General features: G+C 43.6%; 1 protein-coding gene and 2 long non-coding RNA genes across 9 annotated transcripts in view; 2 read left to right on the forward strand and 1 right to left on the reverse strand.

The window, feature by feature from the left end:
- kay (transcription factor kayak) overlaps nt 1-17,105 on the reverse strand; it is a 61,121-nt gene that overhangs the window by 43,234 nt on the left and 782 nt on the right. The window contains exon 1 of one of the 2 annotated variants that reach the window (XM_031969773.2): nt 7,967-8,440. The exons of the other annotated variant lie outside the window; for it this stretch is intronic. Coding sequence (XP_031825633.1) covers nt 7,967-8,098 — 132 coding nt within the window. The 5' untranslated portion in view covers nt 8,099-8,440. Of the gene's footprint in view, nt 1-7,966; nt 8,441-17,105 lie in introns of those variants that run through there. 2 annotated transcript variants of the gene reach the window in all.
- LOC116423955 (uncharacterized) lies at nt 8,481-10,113 on the forward strand. 5 transcript variants are annotated; one of them, XR_012999227.1, is made up of 3 exons: nt 8,481-8,625; nt 9,195-9,278; nt 9,398-10,087. It is a non-coding gene; the product is annotated as an uncharacterized LOC116423955 (long non-coding RNA). The 5 variants fall into 5 exon arrangements; XR_012999228.1 differs by having other exon boundaries at nt 9,417-10,087; XR_004234354.2 differs by having other exon boundaries at nt 8,605-8,681; nt 9,417-10,087.
- On the forward strand, nt 10,124-16,925 carry LOC116423956 (uncharacterized). Of its 2 annotated transcripts, XR_004234355.2 has the most exons (6): nt 10,124-10,734; nt 10,937-11,469; nt 11,550-11,918; nt 12,392-12,921; nt 13,028-13,140; nt 15,645-16,925. It is a non-coding gene; the product is annotated as an uncharacterized LOC116423956 (long non-coding RNA). The 2 variants fall into 2 exon arrangements; XR_012999225.1 differs by having other exon boundaries at nt 11,550-12,921.

The raw sequence follows: 17,105 nt of genomic DNA on the forward strand, positions 1-17,105 counted from the left end.
CCCGAGGAATCATTCGGGGCGACTCACTTTTTTAGCTTCGTCACTGGGTCACCGAAATTACGTTTGTAATGCAAATGTTTGGGGAACTCAACCCTCGGAGGTTTCCCACTGGAAATGTTTCAACGTTTTCCGATGAGATGCAGGCGACGTTCTGTGAGACTCGAGAAATCATGCGTAGATTGAGGAGCAAAGCTGTCAGTGTTTCTCGGATTGATGCGTTACGAAGTGTAATATTAACCCTTTGCACTTGAGGTGACTCTCACCATTTGATTAGACGCAGTAAAATTAGAAAATTTAATATTTAACCCTTAGCACTCCAGATGGTTTTGTAATTTATCAGCAACTGCGACTAATTTTTATGGTATCTCTAGTGAAAATGAGAAACGCTATAATTTTCCTTCCGAGTAGAAAATTTGGATGTGTGGAGAACCTAATAATTTTAGGGTAGTTTCTTTGATTCGTTGAAATATTTGATATCATAACTGAAATATTGGAGCCTACAGAGTTCAAAGGGTTGATATTGAACTACGTATAACGCATCGGCGCGCGAAATATTGCGATAAAAAAGCTTTGTTTCTCAATTTACCTGATTTCCTTTCAATTCATTTAAAAAATCGTCTTAGTCTAGTTAGAAAACGATAAGTATTGCCAACGAAATAGAGTGCAAAGAGTTAAATATCAAATTTTATAGTCTTACTGTATGAAATCAAGTGAGTGAGTCACCTGTCGAGTGCAAATGGTTGAATTCCCATAAGTAATCGTGCAGAAGTATGAGAACAGTTGTTGCGTGCTCGACTGTTAACTTAAGAGTCAGGTACTCGGCAGTTCCAGCGTCAAGCGTTCGCCCGAGTAGAAAAGAATAATATTTGCTCGGTCTCCGCGAGCGATCAACGTCGATCGATTTTTGTTATTGAGCAGACCGTTCGATCGAACGGACGCAGGTGGATACATTTGCGGACGGTGTTTGGACGCGGAGCGTTTCCATCGGCGAGATCGATTGGATATTCCAACGCGGAGAATAAACGGCAGCTGCCTGGTCGCTCGGGGGTTCCCCGTGGAGGAAGCACGGACATGATACAATTCAGATAAACTGCGATCTTCGCCGTGGCAACAACAGAGTCCGGCGAAACGAATGTTTTCGCCATTTTCTAAATAACCACGCCGATAACAGTAGTCTTTGTATACACCCATTTTGTAACTGTTTTCTATTCAATCTTATAAATTCACGGGGAAACCCAAAGTCCAGATGTGACGAATGAGTTGCCTTTGTAAACAACCATAGAAACTCCTATGCAGTCGAAACATTAACACTAGAACTACCGAGCATTTAATACGATTGATATGTAATCTATAAAAATTGTAATAGATTATTTTCAATTTCTTTGGTCATTCATCATAGTACTCGAGTGAAACTATTTCCAAAATCATTTCAAATATTCAATGCTTTTAAGATATTAATAACGAAACAAATAGAAACCAGTCATTTTGACTGGTACGTAGTTCTAATGTTAATACAGCAGAAACTAAGAATTCAAGATTTATGACAATTACTCTACAAGAAAATTAATGGTTCAGTTTATGGATAGAATGACGTCGTCCAAATTTCGGTGAAGTCAAAGCGTTAATTAGTTCAAGTTCCTACGTACTAGTGTTCCGTACGGTTAGACCTACGACACAAACGAGCTATCGGATGACGAAACGCGCGACAGCCAGATAAGGCTCGCAACGGGGTCACTTCCGACCCACGATAAGGCTTGCTATCTGTTCATTAGAAAGTAATCTATTTCATATTGAGGATCGCGATACCTGAGACTCGGTTGTTCGGTAACTTCTGTTTCATTGGTAAATCACTGTCGATACGCCAATAAGATCGATCATAACAGAGGTATCGAAACGGAGAGTCAATCTGTAGCTAAGTCAACTATTCTTAATTATTCAAAGATTTACTCGTCTTCATTTGTTCTAGGTCAGAAAGCTTTCTTTTTACAGCTTCGGAAGCCGAAACAATTTTCTCGATTCTTCTTTTCGTTAATAATAATTCGTTAATTATAATTGTAACGAATTAATTTCGTCGCTGACATACGAAACGAGTCAAACATTCAACGATCTATCACAGATCTACAAGGCTTGTCTTCACAGCGTCCTTTCCCAGGAAAACCACTTCAACTGTATAAGTAAATATTTAAATTGCTGCAAGTTGAACCACGACACCGTCGTCATCGAATACTTGCTCGTCGGGTTCGTCGTAGCGCGAAACGGAGTGCTCGGCGTGTCGCAACCGGTCGATCCGGGGGAAAATCCCAGATCGATCGGTCGGCGGCCACGAGGAAAAGCAGAATCCCACGAAACCGTGAACCACTGGAGAGGTCCACGTCGGTCCGAGGCATTCTCGAGGGGAAAGTGTTAACGCGTTGACGTCATTCGTACCGCGAGGATATCTTTCCGTGGAATCGACCTCCTTTCGAGGTCGGCTACACCGGATTACCGGCGGCCTAAACGGAATTAACACTCGATCTACACCGCGCGGGCCAAACGGTCCCCATTTTCTCTTTCACAATTATAAAACTACCGAACTCTCAAACTATCAAAGACATCGTCTTCGTAACATGCAGGATCAACCAGAAATCGATGGAAACTCATGCACTTTGAGTCCTCGCGAAGATATTAGAAGGCAATACGCAATTTAATTTCGTAACGCGCGAACTGAATTACAAATCAGTCGAAACCTCGTTGCCGTTCGAGTGCCTATAAAAAGCATCAGAAGGTAATTCGACTCGACTTTAAGAACTTCGTATCGTTCGTAATCGATTTGATTAAAGCATCGCGCACGAAAAAGGATTTATTCTATTATCGCTCGAGCGCGAGCGCAATGTTTGAATCGCCGCCTAAATGGAGCGCAAAGCAAAAAGAGGTACGTGCCCGGCGCGCTGGAAAAGGGGCAACAATGGGAAAAGGACGGGAAAGGAGAACTGAAAAAGTACGATCCCTGAATCGTTCTCGAAGCCGTAGCCCGCATCGGAGCCAGATGATTCGTCCGAAGGAGGCTGAATCTCCATTGTGAAACTTGGCTTTTTGCGCAGCGCGTTCAGCCGCGGTTTCGCAATCGGAGCTCCGCGCCTGACTCCTCTGATCCGCGAGGCAACGGCAGAGATATACGAACGCTGTCATAACGCGAGCCGATGCATTTTTCCTCGGTAACGATCCGATCCACTGTTCTAGAAACATTTTTCACTCAGAGAACGATCGTCCCTCGATAGAGGATACATTGATTCGCGGAGATAGAGCTTCGTTAGTAGGCTCTAGTGGATCTTCGTGGACTCATCGACGTGAAAAATGAGAATGCGGGATTGCGTCGAATGCGCGTCATTTGAAGCGATTCGTGAAACATTCGAAAAACTATTTTCCATAGTATTGCACAGTATTATACTATTGCTTGAAACTCGGTTTCGCAATTCTATTTTTCTAATTGTATTCCCGAAACTTTCGATTTACAGTTCATTAAAGCTAGAACTACGTAACAGTCAAAATGACTGGTTCCAATTTGTTTCGCAATTGTCTTTAAAGTATTCGAGGTTTAAAAAATAGTTTCAAATGCTATAATGAATGTCTCGAGAAAATAGTCCGTCGCGACTTTTACAGAAATCACGTATTAATCGTATCAAATGCTCGGCAGTTAGCCTGCCCCATAGATTACAGGAACGACTCGGCCGAAAGCGAGTCGGTTCGGGTCGGCGCTCGTTCGGCGAACGATAAATCGGCGGAATCGATGCAACTCTGCCACCGGTCAGCACTTTCACTCCTCGAAACCATCCCATTTGCCACCGCCTTCTATTTTCGATTCGGCTCGGGACACCGTTCAGCTATGTTTTATCTATTACACGCCGCTTTCGTAACGCTCCGCGTTTCTCGAAATGCTCCGTCCGTTTCAGCTGAGCGGGGACTCCACGCTAGACCGTGAACGGAACTTTTACGGTCGAACTTTTATGGATGGATACGCCGGGATTATTACTTCTCTAGACGACCGCCACTGCGGTGAACAATGGCAACGGATTCTTTGTGACTTTGCTTTCGTCGTTGGGAACACGAGGATCAACGATGCCGTGAATGTTAACCATAATTAGAAGCCAACAACAAGCTGTTCCAAACCTTCACGCTTGGCATTCTTTTTTCCTCTTCTTTGTTTCCCTCTGAATTATACTCTCTGAACTCGTATCTTATTATCATATTATTTATCCTCTCATCATGATCACGTACTAACTTAACCTTTTGTACTGCAGAAGTTTTTCACCGGAAATATTCAATATTTTCACGTGCATTGTGGAAGAGAATTACTTTCTTTCAATATTTCGTACATTGATGCATTATATAAAGTTTAATATTAAATATCAAAGTTACAGTTTTGCTGCGTCAAATCATTTGGTGATTTAGAACTTCTAAATTGTGATTTACTTCTCGAAAACAGAGGATCATCTTCAAAAAGGCTCTTGTACGTGTATAACACAGCATGCACAGGGTTTCATTCGAAACAGATTTTCGAATTTCGAAGCAACGAAGCAACGAAGCAACGAAGCAACGAAGCAACAAAGCAATGAAGCAACAAAGCAATGAAATATCGAAGCAACTAACCATCGAAGCAACGAAGCAACGAAGCAATTAACTATCGCAGCAACGAAATATCGAAGCAACGAAGCAACGAAGCATCCTACTTCGAAACTTCATGTTTCGCCAAGGTTTCCATCGCACGCGCAAAATCCGCGCCGCGTCCCCGGCACCGGTGTCCCGCGAGGGCACACCGCTGCGACGCGTAATCGGCGTGTTTACGAGGCGTCGCGAATAATAATGCCGGAGCGATCTCGCGTGTCGCGACGGCAACCTGTGCGCACGCGACACGTGCGTGGATTTTCATTCATAAATCGCTGGTAAAACCTCGCTCAATGACTCATCCCGGCGCGGCGCTCTCGTAAGAGCTCGTACACGCGCGCCCTCGAAACTGAGGTAACCGAGGCGAAAATAAAAAAAGATGCACGCGGGAACTCGGACTCGCGCGCACGAATCATGCAAATCTCGGGGCTGGGCGTGCTGGTCTGACGGTGACCGCATCGCGCGACGATGGAAATTTTTCCCTCGATACCGGAAGCGGCTAATTCGACGCGGCTTTCGGAGACGACGGCGGCAACCGGTGTCTGCTGATTCACGCGGAGGAACGCGTCAGGTGCGCCGCTCGCTGCCTCGCGAAACTCAAGACGCGACTTTTCGCGGGAGTTTGTCGTTTCTTTGTTTTCCCTTTTGTTTCCTCGGCTGATCGAGTTCTTTCGATGCTAGAATTACCGAACACAACCCTTTGCACTCGGAAGTTTTTCTCTAGAAATAGACTATTTTATTTCAATATTTCTCAAATTGATGCATTATACAGGGTATAATATTAAATAAAAAATTTCATTGTTTTACTGTATGAAATCAAATGGCAACTCTCGAGCGCAAAGGGTTAACCCCCTGTTTTATAATAACGTGACTCGTGAAGATTTCAAATGGAGTTCAACACGTTGACGGTCACTTTGAAATCGGTGACGGAAGCAGTTTTGTTTTTCTTAATTGGTTGATTCCTGGGGAGTTCGATAAAAGATCTCAGTTTTAGAGCAAACTGAACCAGTTTCTTTGATAACTTCTCAAAGAAGTATCCAAAAGGATAGAACTCCAAGAGTGTGTTTATTGAGACTTCAATCGACATTGATAACAAGCGTCCGCTGTCCTTCCGACGATTGCGCAAGGAACCGGGAATCGTTCCGATAACGAAAAGTCGAACGGACGTCGAAGAAAGAATCGTCATCGCGCGTTTCCTGCGAGCGGGCCGCAACGAAGGGAACGGTCGTCTTTCCCGCGAGGCTAAGAGGCAGGATGACACCTCTTGCCATCTGACCCGTCCGCATTGCTCCCGCTAAACTTAACCCTGCCTTCGTTTAGCTAAACCCTCTAATTGGCGGGTTAACGAGCGTTAACTCCGGGCTTCCTGTCAGATTTAACTGTTTTCCTTCGGTGCCAGCCGCGGACCGGCAAAGAATTCTCGAATTTCGTGGCTGAAATGCTTTTCGCGGGAGGTTCAACGACTCGCGGCGTGCCGGCGCACCGGGTAATTGGGAAATTAGCTCCTCGGGCTGCTCGAAGGGGCCATCTTTGAATCAGAAAAATACTGTTCCCGACCGTAGTCTTGTCGTGACGCAGCAGTCACTTCGCAATCAAATTCTTTCGGGATTTTGAAACGTTCGAGGCTCTCGAGCTACAGGTTTCCTATGGTTACACGGTTCATAGGGGAGTATAAATTCTACCGTGGCGTTTGGAGTGATTTTGGAATTAAGGAATATTTATATAGACTCCGAAATAATTTTCGAATCGTAAGAAATCAGTGTGCAGGCTCTGTAATGGTTTTAGAATTTTTTAACATTCGCGAACTTGAAATATGGATTTCAGAATTTTTGGGATCAAGGAATATTTCTATAGACTTCCAAATAATTTTAAATCGTGAAGAACCAGTGTACAGTATTGTACAAAACTTTGTATCGCTATAGGAAATATTTAAATAAAATTCCTTTGTCGCTTAATTTATCTGCGAATTACCGTTAAATTAATTTCAAACAGTGTCGTCTGTATCTCGTCGAAAAATGTTGAATATTTCCAGTGAAAAACTTTCGGGTCGAATAAATCGAATGACGATCGATTAGATAACCAAATGCTAAAGTAACAATTGCCTTATAATTCTTAAATGCGTCTACTTCGAGCCTACGAATACTTTATCTGAATTGGTCGAGTAATTTCGAACGGTACTCGTAAGCGAGTCAGACTTCAAGTTCAATTTAACGGCGACGCCGGTCGCCGAAATACGTCGACTGCGTCGCGGAACGTGTAAAATGCCACTTATGTAAGAATTCCGTAATGAACGCAGCCTTTTAAGACCTGCGCGGGTTCCCCGAAAGGAAAATGTAATTACGGAGCTACTGTAAGATAAGAAAATGGCGCCGAAACTTGTTCCCCGGAGGAAATATTATTCCTTAGTCCCCGGAGTTTCACAAGACACGCAAATTGTTCAATTTCCCGAACGGCAATTAACGCCGTCAGTACACGGCGAACGAGCTGCGCAGGTAAAAGGGCCGAAGATTCGGCGCGATAAAGGCACCTCGTAGACGTTTCGAATGGAAACGTCATTGCCGACGCAATCTATGCCCGGATTTGCGTTATACAGTCCGAACCTCTCCGCTTTCACTCTTATCTTCTTAATCTACGCTTCAAATGTCCATTTCATGAACATGTTTCCCTACAGTTTATTATTTACCAGACACTTATTATTTCCTATCGATAGTAAAAATATAGTGAGGACAAATCACGAAGACATTTTGTTTTTCTAACAACTTCAAATAATTGTCTGACACAATTCAATTGATAAAGATTCAGATTATTTAAAAAGAAATATATATTCACACCTGAGTAGCCTTCTCAATAGCAAAAGTACTATATGGATAATAAAAATCCGTGAAAGGCCAAATTACGAAACCATTTTGTTTTTCTCCTAACTTCAAGTAATTGTCTATCACAATTCATTCGGTGATTGCTCGTGATATTCAGATTGAAAAAGAAATACACATATTTACCCAAGTCGCATTCTCAATGACGAAGGTACTACATACCAGTCACACGAGTGGCAGCGCGAATCGCTCGAATCAAATATTCTAACAGTAATCGTAGTAGAACTACTCCCACGCGAGCTCCGGCTATATTCACGGTCTAGCCTCGATTCGAGCATCGATCGCGTGTCGACCGTGACACCTGGACGATCGACGCGGATTCGATAAGCCAGTCCCGCCAACGGAACTTTCGAGTCGCAGACATCTAATGTCATCTATCCAGCTACTCGAGTACTCGGTACAAAGCAACCAGAAAGAAAAAAGGAAACAAAGTTACATTGAAATTCTCTTACCATAGCCTTCTCCTCTTTTGTCAGCTGCCACGTATCGGACAGGTTAGAAACCGGCAGATACATCGAGAAGGCGTAGCTGTGATCTTCGACGATGGTGTCGCAAAAGCCTGCGCTAGGTACACGTTGCGACATCTGTAAGCCGGTGTCGCTTACGAAACTTCACTGGAAAAAGGTGAACGCTACTTCCGCGAACACGGAAGAGGAATATCGGCGTTGACGATTTCGAACGCGCTTCCGAAAAGTACACTCGCGACGAGAACTCGTCTCGTGTCACCGGTTGTCACGTGTCCGTAACGATCGTTCGGAGGGAACGACGTATAAACGAGAACCGAAGTGGAACGAGGGGAACCAATGGTGCAACTAGCTCGGAAAAGTCTTCTACTTCGACGGAGGCGCACTGTCACGTAGAACTCGTGTCCTATGCCATACGACAGCTGGTGCAACGTGATCGACTAACTGATGTCGCGCGTGCTTACGTATCCCAACTGAGCCCGCCAATGTGACTGGGAAACTATATAGAAAGACAGCCAGCGCGCCGACCTCCCACCAGCCGGAATCCCGAGCGACCGCCGGCCGTGACGTCATCGCCATCTTGGTTGCTGATTCGCGCGATAGCGCGCGGCCAATCAACGCGGCCCGGGACGACGGACGAGCCGTTCGTAAGTGTTTACCCGCGGCCGTCCCGCGTAGCGCAGAACCAGATCCCCTTTTCCAGGTAAATTGCGCGCGGTCGTTAACTTGCATAATTTTGCTAATGAATGGGTAATAGGCGAAGTCGTCTTCTAATTGCCAATACCGATCGTAATGGGTATACCGCTTCCACGGTCTGCCCGTGATGCCGTCGTAAGAACCGACGGCCCATTAGTCTAGTACCCATTTTTTTTTATCTTCGCTTCGAACGGGAGGCCATACATTACCCCCCTACCGTCGCGGATCGCGACGCCGAGTTCCAGCTCGCTCTGTTGACACGTTCCGCGCCGGACCGATCTTTGAGACTTTCAGGTCGTGTGGGGCGTACGACAGTTTTACGATTAAAATTAAATAAAGGTATACGTGACATTGAGATGCCTGTGTTTGGCTATGCAATCAAGTTTTTAAGTTCTTTCTCGATGAGAACTTTTCGGTCCGAAGACCATTCCGGTTTCTACAAGTTTTTTTATCAGTTCGTAGATGTGATTTGTAAAAGGTTGTCTTTTAATGATGTACATTATGCGAATGTTTTTTTCAGGTTTCATTCAGCGTTCGATGTTTATCATAGCGCTGGGGTTATGTGAGGTTAGGAGAGCTTGAAACAATAACAATCGCTTGACAGGTAAGCACTCGCGTACACCGTGGTAAACAACGGTGGGAGTGATTTTATTCAGACGTCGGAATTAGGTTTACACCATGCTCAGAGTAAACATGACCTCGACACGACCTCGTCTTTTTCAGAGCCGTTTTGTTTTTCCAGCGTTACAGAAGAACGGACAGAGAAACGAAGATTATTACCGCGAAGGGTATCCGCTGGACGTCAAGGCGTGCGCGCACGGCGCTGAAAATATGTCAAGGAATTACTCAGGAAATTGGCCCGGCAGAAGCTCAAGGCTCGGACCCATCCAGCCGCAATTTCTCTCGGTTTTAACGGCGTCGTTTTAACATTAGAACTACCGAGCAATTAGAGTGACTTATTTCCAAGTTCCTATACAAATTAGAACAGCATGTTCTTTGATCTCTGAAGGGTTTCCTAGTCTTATGTCTGTACCAGTACACAAGTTTTCATTTCAAATCTGCAATGACACCATAATTTAACACTAAATTTACGGAACGAGTCAGTATGACTCATATTGAATTCTATAAACACTGGTAAATGGTTGGTTCGATTTTGTTTGATGCAATGGCGCTCTGACGATCTAGTTGTCTACTTTTAACCCTTTGAACTCCGTAGGCTTCAATATTGCACCAGGAATAATATTATATATTTTAATGAATCTTAAAGAAACTACCCTAAAATTATTAGACCTTTCACACATCCAAATTTTGCACTAGGAAGGAAAATAAAAGATCTAAGAAATGTTATAGCATTTTTTTTCGCTAGGTATAAGTCATTGAAATGTTACCTTTAAATGGTACAACTGTGATACCACAAATAAATATAGAAAAAATTGTTAAAACAGGTAAAATAGGACTCGACGCAGGACTGCTAAGGGTTAAATTTTGTGTACGCCTGACACGAGTGTCCCGTCCACGTGACCCCAGCGGCTGCGTTAGGGGATGCAGATGCCACGGGAAACGAGCGCGAAAATAGAAGACATAAACGGGGAGGAGAAGGATTTATCGCGACGTTCAGTGGCTACCGTCGCGGAAAATCATCTGTCGCGCGGATTCTCCCGCACGCATGCGTGCAAGCAACTCCTACTATTTCGGTACGGGGAATTCCCTCGCGCTCGCGCGCTTACCGCGCACACTCTTTGTTCTTGTTTCGACATGTTCCCGCTGCACGTGCAACGAACCCCGGTGCAACGTACGTGTGAACGTACTTTGCACAAGGATGAAAAGAAAAAAAAACGAAGAAACGAAACCGCCTGCCGGTCGTTATTGTTCGAGCATCAGCCATTAAAAGTTCGCCGAGAAACAAGCGCTCGCGCAGGCGCGCTTGCGAGTCCGTAACCGCTTACCGAACGTGTTCGAACTTGTCGGACACTGGGAATCGTGGAACTTGGATATGCTTTGTTCGCATGTTCCAGTGATTGAGAGAGCAATTTCTAAAGCGTGTAATGCAAAAATCAATGGTATGTGAAAATGCATGCATTGCAAGGTGAGACTCCAAAATGAATTTTAATCAAACTCAAAGATTGTTAGTAAATTTTCTATTCAATTTGGAGAGGAGGAAACTATTTTTGCTACTAGCTACCATGTTTTAAAGGAACCCTGGTATTAAATGGGCGAGTGTCTTTAATAGATTACATCTAAATATTTTGTTTCTCGTTCCAGGCTACTGACCTCGATAAACCGATTGTCAAGTATCGCCGGAACAGGTATATCGCAACCACCCAGAGGAAAACAATGATTTACGACCTTGTTTTGCTCGACCGGAAAATAATAGGCAGGAACGAAGGAAGCCCTTCCACAGGGCATAGGGCGGAGAGTATAATCAGTTTCTTAAGCTTCCGTGTGAAAAGCAAGGAACCCCGACAGATTTACGAGCCTGTTTTCGCGGAGAGTCACGTGAAAGAGAAAGAGCGCCGTGGAATGTCAACAAAGCGTGATTCACTGCCTCCGCTCGCCTATAATAAAATCCCGTATCTCCTACCTATTCTAAAACCAACAATGAGAAAACAAATTCTTTCCGTGCATCGTCTTTTACTTTTGTCTGACTAATTTCTATGATGCTTGTCCCAATTACTTCAGACGTGCCACGGTCATTTTGTAACTGTACTTGTTCCAGGCTTCATTATCTAGGATCATTACGAGTCCACGTTCACTCTAAATTCAATGCTCAGAAGAGAATATAATATTTATATCACGTACGTACATCAATTTAGCTACTAATCCTAATTATCTCTCTAATCTCCAATTTCTAAATCAATGAACATCCATTTTCTAGGAACAACGGAATGAACTCTACAATAAATGTCCCTAAACCTTGTTAATCATAGCAAATGTTAAATTCAGTTTCACTTCTCCATCGGTATTAAGAGGCAAGGCGTTAATTACCGCAAAAGACGTCGATGCCAATTTAAAAGATGAATTGCAGTAGGACAATGATTAACAAACACGACACGAAAACTCCGAAAACTTATCCGAAGGTGGGACATACGAATCCGCCATGTTGGTCACGTAGCGAGGAAAAGCCGCCGCGAGACACAATGGAGCAGGAAACCGAAGATCGTGGCCGTGACGTGAAAGGATCGGAGCGAGCTTTGTTCACCGGACTTGGACAATGAGGATCGGCGGCCGGGTCAATCAAATGTTTGTGGGTAAAACGAGAAAGGCCCGCGGATTGCGCCGCAATCGGTCGCGCGACGAATATCAATGGCCGCCGAATCTGTCGCGTGCCCATGGGGAAAGCTAGAAGCCTTGATTCACTCTTCCCTCTCTCGACACTACAATAAGTCATTCCACAAATTACAAAAGTGCAATCATTGAAATTTCGGTTGACCTATACTTCAGTTCACGTGAAATCTATTTACTCCTCGGGAAATCATCTGTACCTTTCCAATGATTGCAAAATGAGTCATTTCGACATTACAGTTCTATCAACAAAATACTGCTAACTTTGTCAAGGATGTTTTTTTGTAATTCTTGCAAATCGTCGCTTCACTTTTCTACTGCAATGCATACCACGTTATACGCATTTGCCCTGCGTTCGACGTATATACTCGTCCTCGCTCGATTCGCCTAAGCATGCCGCGAGTGATTTTTAAATTTACATTCCACGGTTAACAGGTTAACCGCAGGGACGAGCGGCGGTCGTGCACTTTGAATATTCAAGATGGCCGGAGGAGGAGAGGGACGATAAGACGGTGATGAGTGTCGAATGAATCAGTCGGCGCTTCTTCTTTTATGCGTCGAACACGATCGGCGTGCAGCTTTTACTTTCGCCGCGGATAAAACACGACCACGGTACCGGGAATAAAGGGACACAATGGAACGAGATTACACCTCCGTGACTTCGCCGCTGATCGCCGACTTACGGATTCCCATGGCGTGCCAGTCGCCCGGCGTTCACGTATCTTCCGAGTTTTCGAGTGTACCAGTGGAACACGAATGATCGAGGAAAGGCGTTTTTGTTGCTCGCAGCGTTTTCAAACAAAGGGCGGTTTCCGGTAGTTTCATGGTTCCCGGAGGCGTAGCAATTGCACTGGAGTCTCGCGTGCAACTTAGAGGCTCGAGTTTCGTGCCCGTTGGCTATCAAAAGTATCTCGAGTACTTCGTGTATCTTTTTATTCATAATAGATACAATGATGCTACGCTGGGTTTGTTATCAACTTTTAAATATTAATTATTAATCACCAAGTACCACAGTTCGAGCTGTTTACTTGAGCATTTTTAGGACATTAACCATCCTGTAACTGTTTTCAGCAATCCTGATTCAGAACCTAATCTCGCAAGGACCTAAATCTGGAACTGTTTGCTTCCTAATGATACTCCCATGATGACCTTCCTCTTTCTCACAAAATACTCGTCGAGCAAAGGTACATACATTCCAGGATTTCATTCTTAGTATCAATCCCTATAAAATCAAGTTCATCCTAACCCTTTGCAGGCGAATGTCACTGTCGAAATCAAACTCTCATTTGTAATACTAAGTCGCAACAATTTAATGATCAATGTCTCTTTTCTCTATTATTTAACCCTTTGCGGACGAAGATTCTCTGAAATATACAAAACTAGCTAAATTATATATCGATTGCTTGAACAATACAAGAATAGAAAACTACGTGCTGATCTCTTGCTATTCGAGTAATTAACTCTTTGCACTCGATAGGCAATTTTCAGTCGCCAGATAATTTGATGCAGCAAAATTATAAACCTTGGTATTTACCATTAACCTTTGTAACTAACTAGTAACTCAGAAACTAGCTTTGTTCCCTAATTCATGTGTGCTTTCTTGATAAATTCATTCTAAAGAATCTTGTCTACATCTAATTAGGAAGTACTGAATATTTCAAGTGAGAAACTTTCGAGTGTAAAGGGTTCAATCATTTGTTTACTTAGTCTTCCAAATATGTAATTCGACAGGACCTGCCTTAGGTTTTATATCACAAACAATGTTCGTCCGCAAAGAGCTAGAACATCGAAAGAAGCCACTCTAAATTCGATGCATATGGTCACGTGCTCCAAACACGGGTCCACCGAAGATTCGTCGGAAAGAGGCGATACCGTCTGTCCGTCTGCCCGCGCCCAATATTCAAATACGGCCGCCGCCCACAGTTCGTATCCCGAAACAAAGGGATCGGGAGGCCGCGTTCTCGGAACCGTTTCCTTCGACGCTAATATTCCCGGCGTTCCGTGACCGGCGGTCTTTGTCCTTAACATTTGCATTTTATCGGTCGATTTCTTCCTCTGAACCCTACCTAAACGCTAATGGTGACGGAGATAATTAGGTGACAACAGCTGGCTCGGCCGGCTATCTCCTCATAACATTTAATGCTGCGCAGTACTAACCACGATCTATGGTACCAGGCGCCCGCGCGAGACACGGACACGTGCGCTCGCTGCGTAGCTGTGTATACGTGTGCGTGTAAAGCTGCGTCCCCACTGCGGCGATATAGCTACGTCTCCACTTATGCGACCGCCTAAAAAGAACTACAACCTCCATTATCTTCAATTGAACTCGTTCAATTAGGTTGAAACTTTGTTTTGTAGAAACGTATTTGAACTGCAATCAATCCTACTTAATTATGAAATAATCGAATAATAAGACTAAATGACAATAGGAAAGATAAACAGTAGACAGTGTGTTGCTAGGTGAAAAATAGATCTCTCTACTGTTGGCCAAGTGTTAGGAAACTATTTAAAGGTTGTGATAAATTGTGAAATTTGCAAGGCAAAAATTCAGTACACATATGACTTGTATTATTCAGAGTTGGTAATGCGAGTGGGGAAAAGCGTCGAGCGAAGGGTTAAGATACACGATATCTGGAAAAAGTTGGCCGATGTTGCTTCAGTGGGGGAGATAGCTTAAACTTTCGTGGTAAGCGACCGAGGTGCGCGCGCACACACACACACACGTGGCCGGTGGGTGCGTGTGTGCGCGTCGGTGTTCACCGCGCGTGTTTTTAAATGCCGCGCTGTCACGAGGCGACCATGTACGGGTTCTTTATAAAACAGCTGTTGGGGACAGCAGAAGCCGTGCCAGCGTCGAATCGCTAGATCAATACCATCGCCCGACGCTGAATTTCTACGTTGGGGTTCGCAAAGGGGAGAGCCAGTCGATGGGGGTGAACGGTGGAACCCCTCCCATGGCATGCCGTCCATAATGTCTAAGAATTTTTATCTCCTCGACGGACACGCAGGGAATAATATTTCTACGTTTTACCTCCCTCTTTGCTATGCGTATTCGCATTCGAATGAATTAGCATTGCAATGATTTATTTATGCTTTATTCAACCCTTATAACAACGCGTCAGACTCGCGATGGACATTTCCAAGTGTATTCGACAAATCTAAGGGTTACTTATTTATTTCTAAATTAACCCTTTGCACCCGGAAGTATTTCGTTGGAAATATTTAACATTTTCTAGTAAAAATATTTAATATATTTTGAAATATTTTAACCTGTCTAGTATTAATCTTTAACCTTTAGAGTGAATGTAGACAAAATAACATTTGTTTCTTTTTCTACTGGATTATTGATGACAAAGTTATTCTATCAAGCACAGTTGATAAGTAAATGATAAGGGTAGGGGTTAATACCCGGTAGATCTGATGTTAATGGAAAGACTTAATTAGAAACTGTGAAACCATTGGTGCACTGTGGTGTGCCAATGTTTTATTCCTTTAAATGAATACTTGTCATTTAATAATCTAGGATTCTTAAGAAATAAATGGTGTTATGAACAATTCAAACTCGACTATAATCCAAGAAAGAAAATGTGAAAGTTGAGGTTCAGGATTTTCCCGCCCAGTAAAAGATTGGAATTCGAATATCTGAAATATCACGTCTTTAGAAACAATGGCCAACTTCTTTTTACAGGTTGGCCTCTACTTATCGATTAAGCATCCATTTTCTGTCGGTGCGAGCGTATATGGTGGGATTTTATACGTGCATGCACGAGGAATGACGCAAGAAAGAGAAAAACGGAAATCGACGTACCCGTTGCTTCTATAAAGGTACGCGACGTCAATTTTTCTCCAACGAATTCTACCTTAACGATGTTAATTATGCGATATCGCATTCCCTGAAATGGTAACTCGTTTTATTCGTCGAATTTTCATGTTTTGTCGATTCAAGAAAATTATTCCCCTTTCTCTTCAACGAATTCTATTTTAACGATGTTAATTATGCGACGATGTCGCATTCCCTGAAACGGTAACCTGTTTCATTCGTCGAATTTTTGTCTTTTATCGATTCAAACAAATTGTTCCAATCTTTTTCCAACGAATTCTACATTAACGATGTTAATTATGCGACAATATCACGGCGAACACATTGTAACGGTCCTCCGCAGTCGCCGACGACCATTGATCTGTGGAGATCAGTGAATGGACGTTAAACATGTAAGACCGCGTTTCATTGGTCAACTCCATAGTAACTCGGAAGTTTATTGGCGATACTCACGCGCGCAGCGTGCGCCTTAAATGGATACCTAGCTAGCTGGTAGCACCGCGAAAACTCAAGAATTCATACAACAAGAAATAAAACCTAAAACCTTCTACTCTCATCGAGCCATTTATTCTGAAAGTTGGTTAACCTCAATTTCCAAAAAAATCAAGTTAATCTGTACAATACTTACAATTCTACATATTTTATTCTGTAATAGTCCTTCAATTTTTTCTAAGCAGACTTAAGTCACTTTCAAAATAAACTGTCCATATATTTCAATCCCAACCGAGTCCACATTACAACGAATTACAAATGAAACATAATCCGATACTCATAATTACGCAAACAACAATATAAAAAAACCATCTCCCTTACAGGTTACCATGGGAGAATGCTAATGCGATTTAACATGGCGATTCGTTTCCCACGTAACCCAACGATCCCCTCGGCGAGTCGCGGCGTGAACGTTATGAATCATAAATATCGAAAATCGTGTCTTCGCGGCGAACAGTTTGCAGCGATGACGCGATACGAATTATAAATTTAGATCTGGGCGCGTGTGCCGCTCGCGAATGACGGAAGAGCAGGCCTCGAGCTCGGTTGTCAATTGCGCTCGCGTTAATTGCGAATAATCGTCGAGCAAAGACGCGGCACGTATCGGTCCCGTCGCATCTTTCAACATCGCGAGATAAATAAAACAAATAAAACAAAATCTACATAAAACGCGATCCAACCGTAGCATCCTTTCCGAACGGATTCTCGAAACAGGGCGTTAATCGAGCAACACGGTCGGTAAGACTGTCCGAATCCTCGGTAACGGTTCCTGCGCAGCGATTCGAATTGTTTCCGGGAACAATATTGTTTCACGGTAACTCCGACGATATCGAATAA

The sequence above is a fragment of the Nomia melanderi genome, chromosome 8, assembly GCF_051020985.1.
Source record: "Nomia melanderi isolate GNS246 chromosome 8, iyNomMela1, whole genome shotgun sequence".
NCBI classification, from domain to species: Eukaryota; Metazoa; Arthropoda; class Insecta; order Hymenoptera; family Halictidae; genus Nomia; species Nomia melanderi.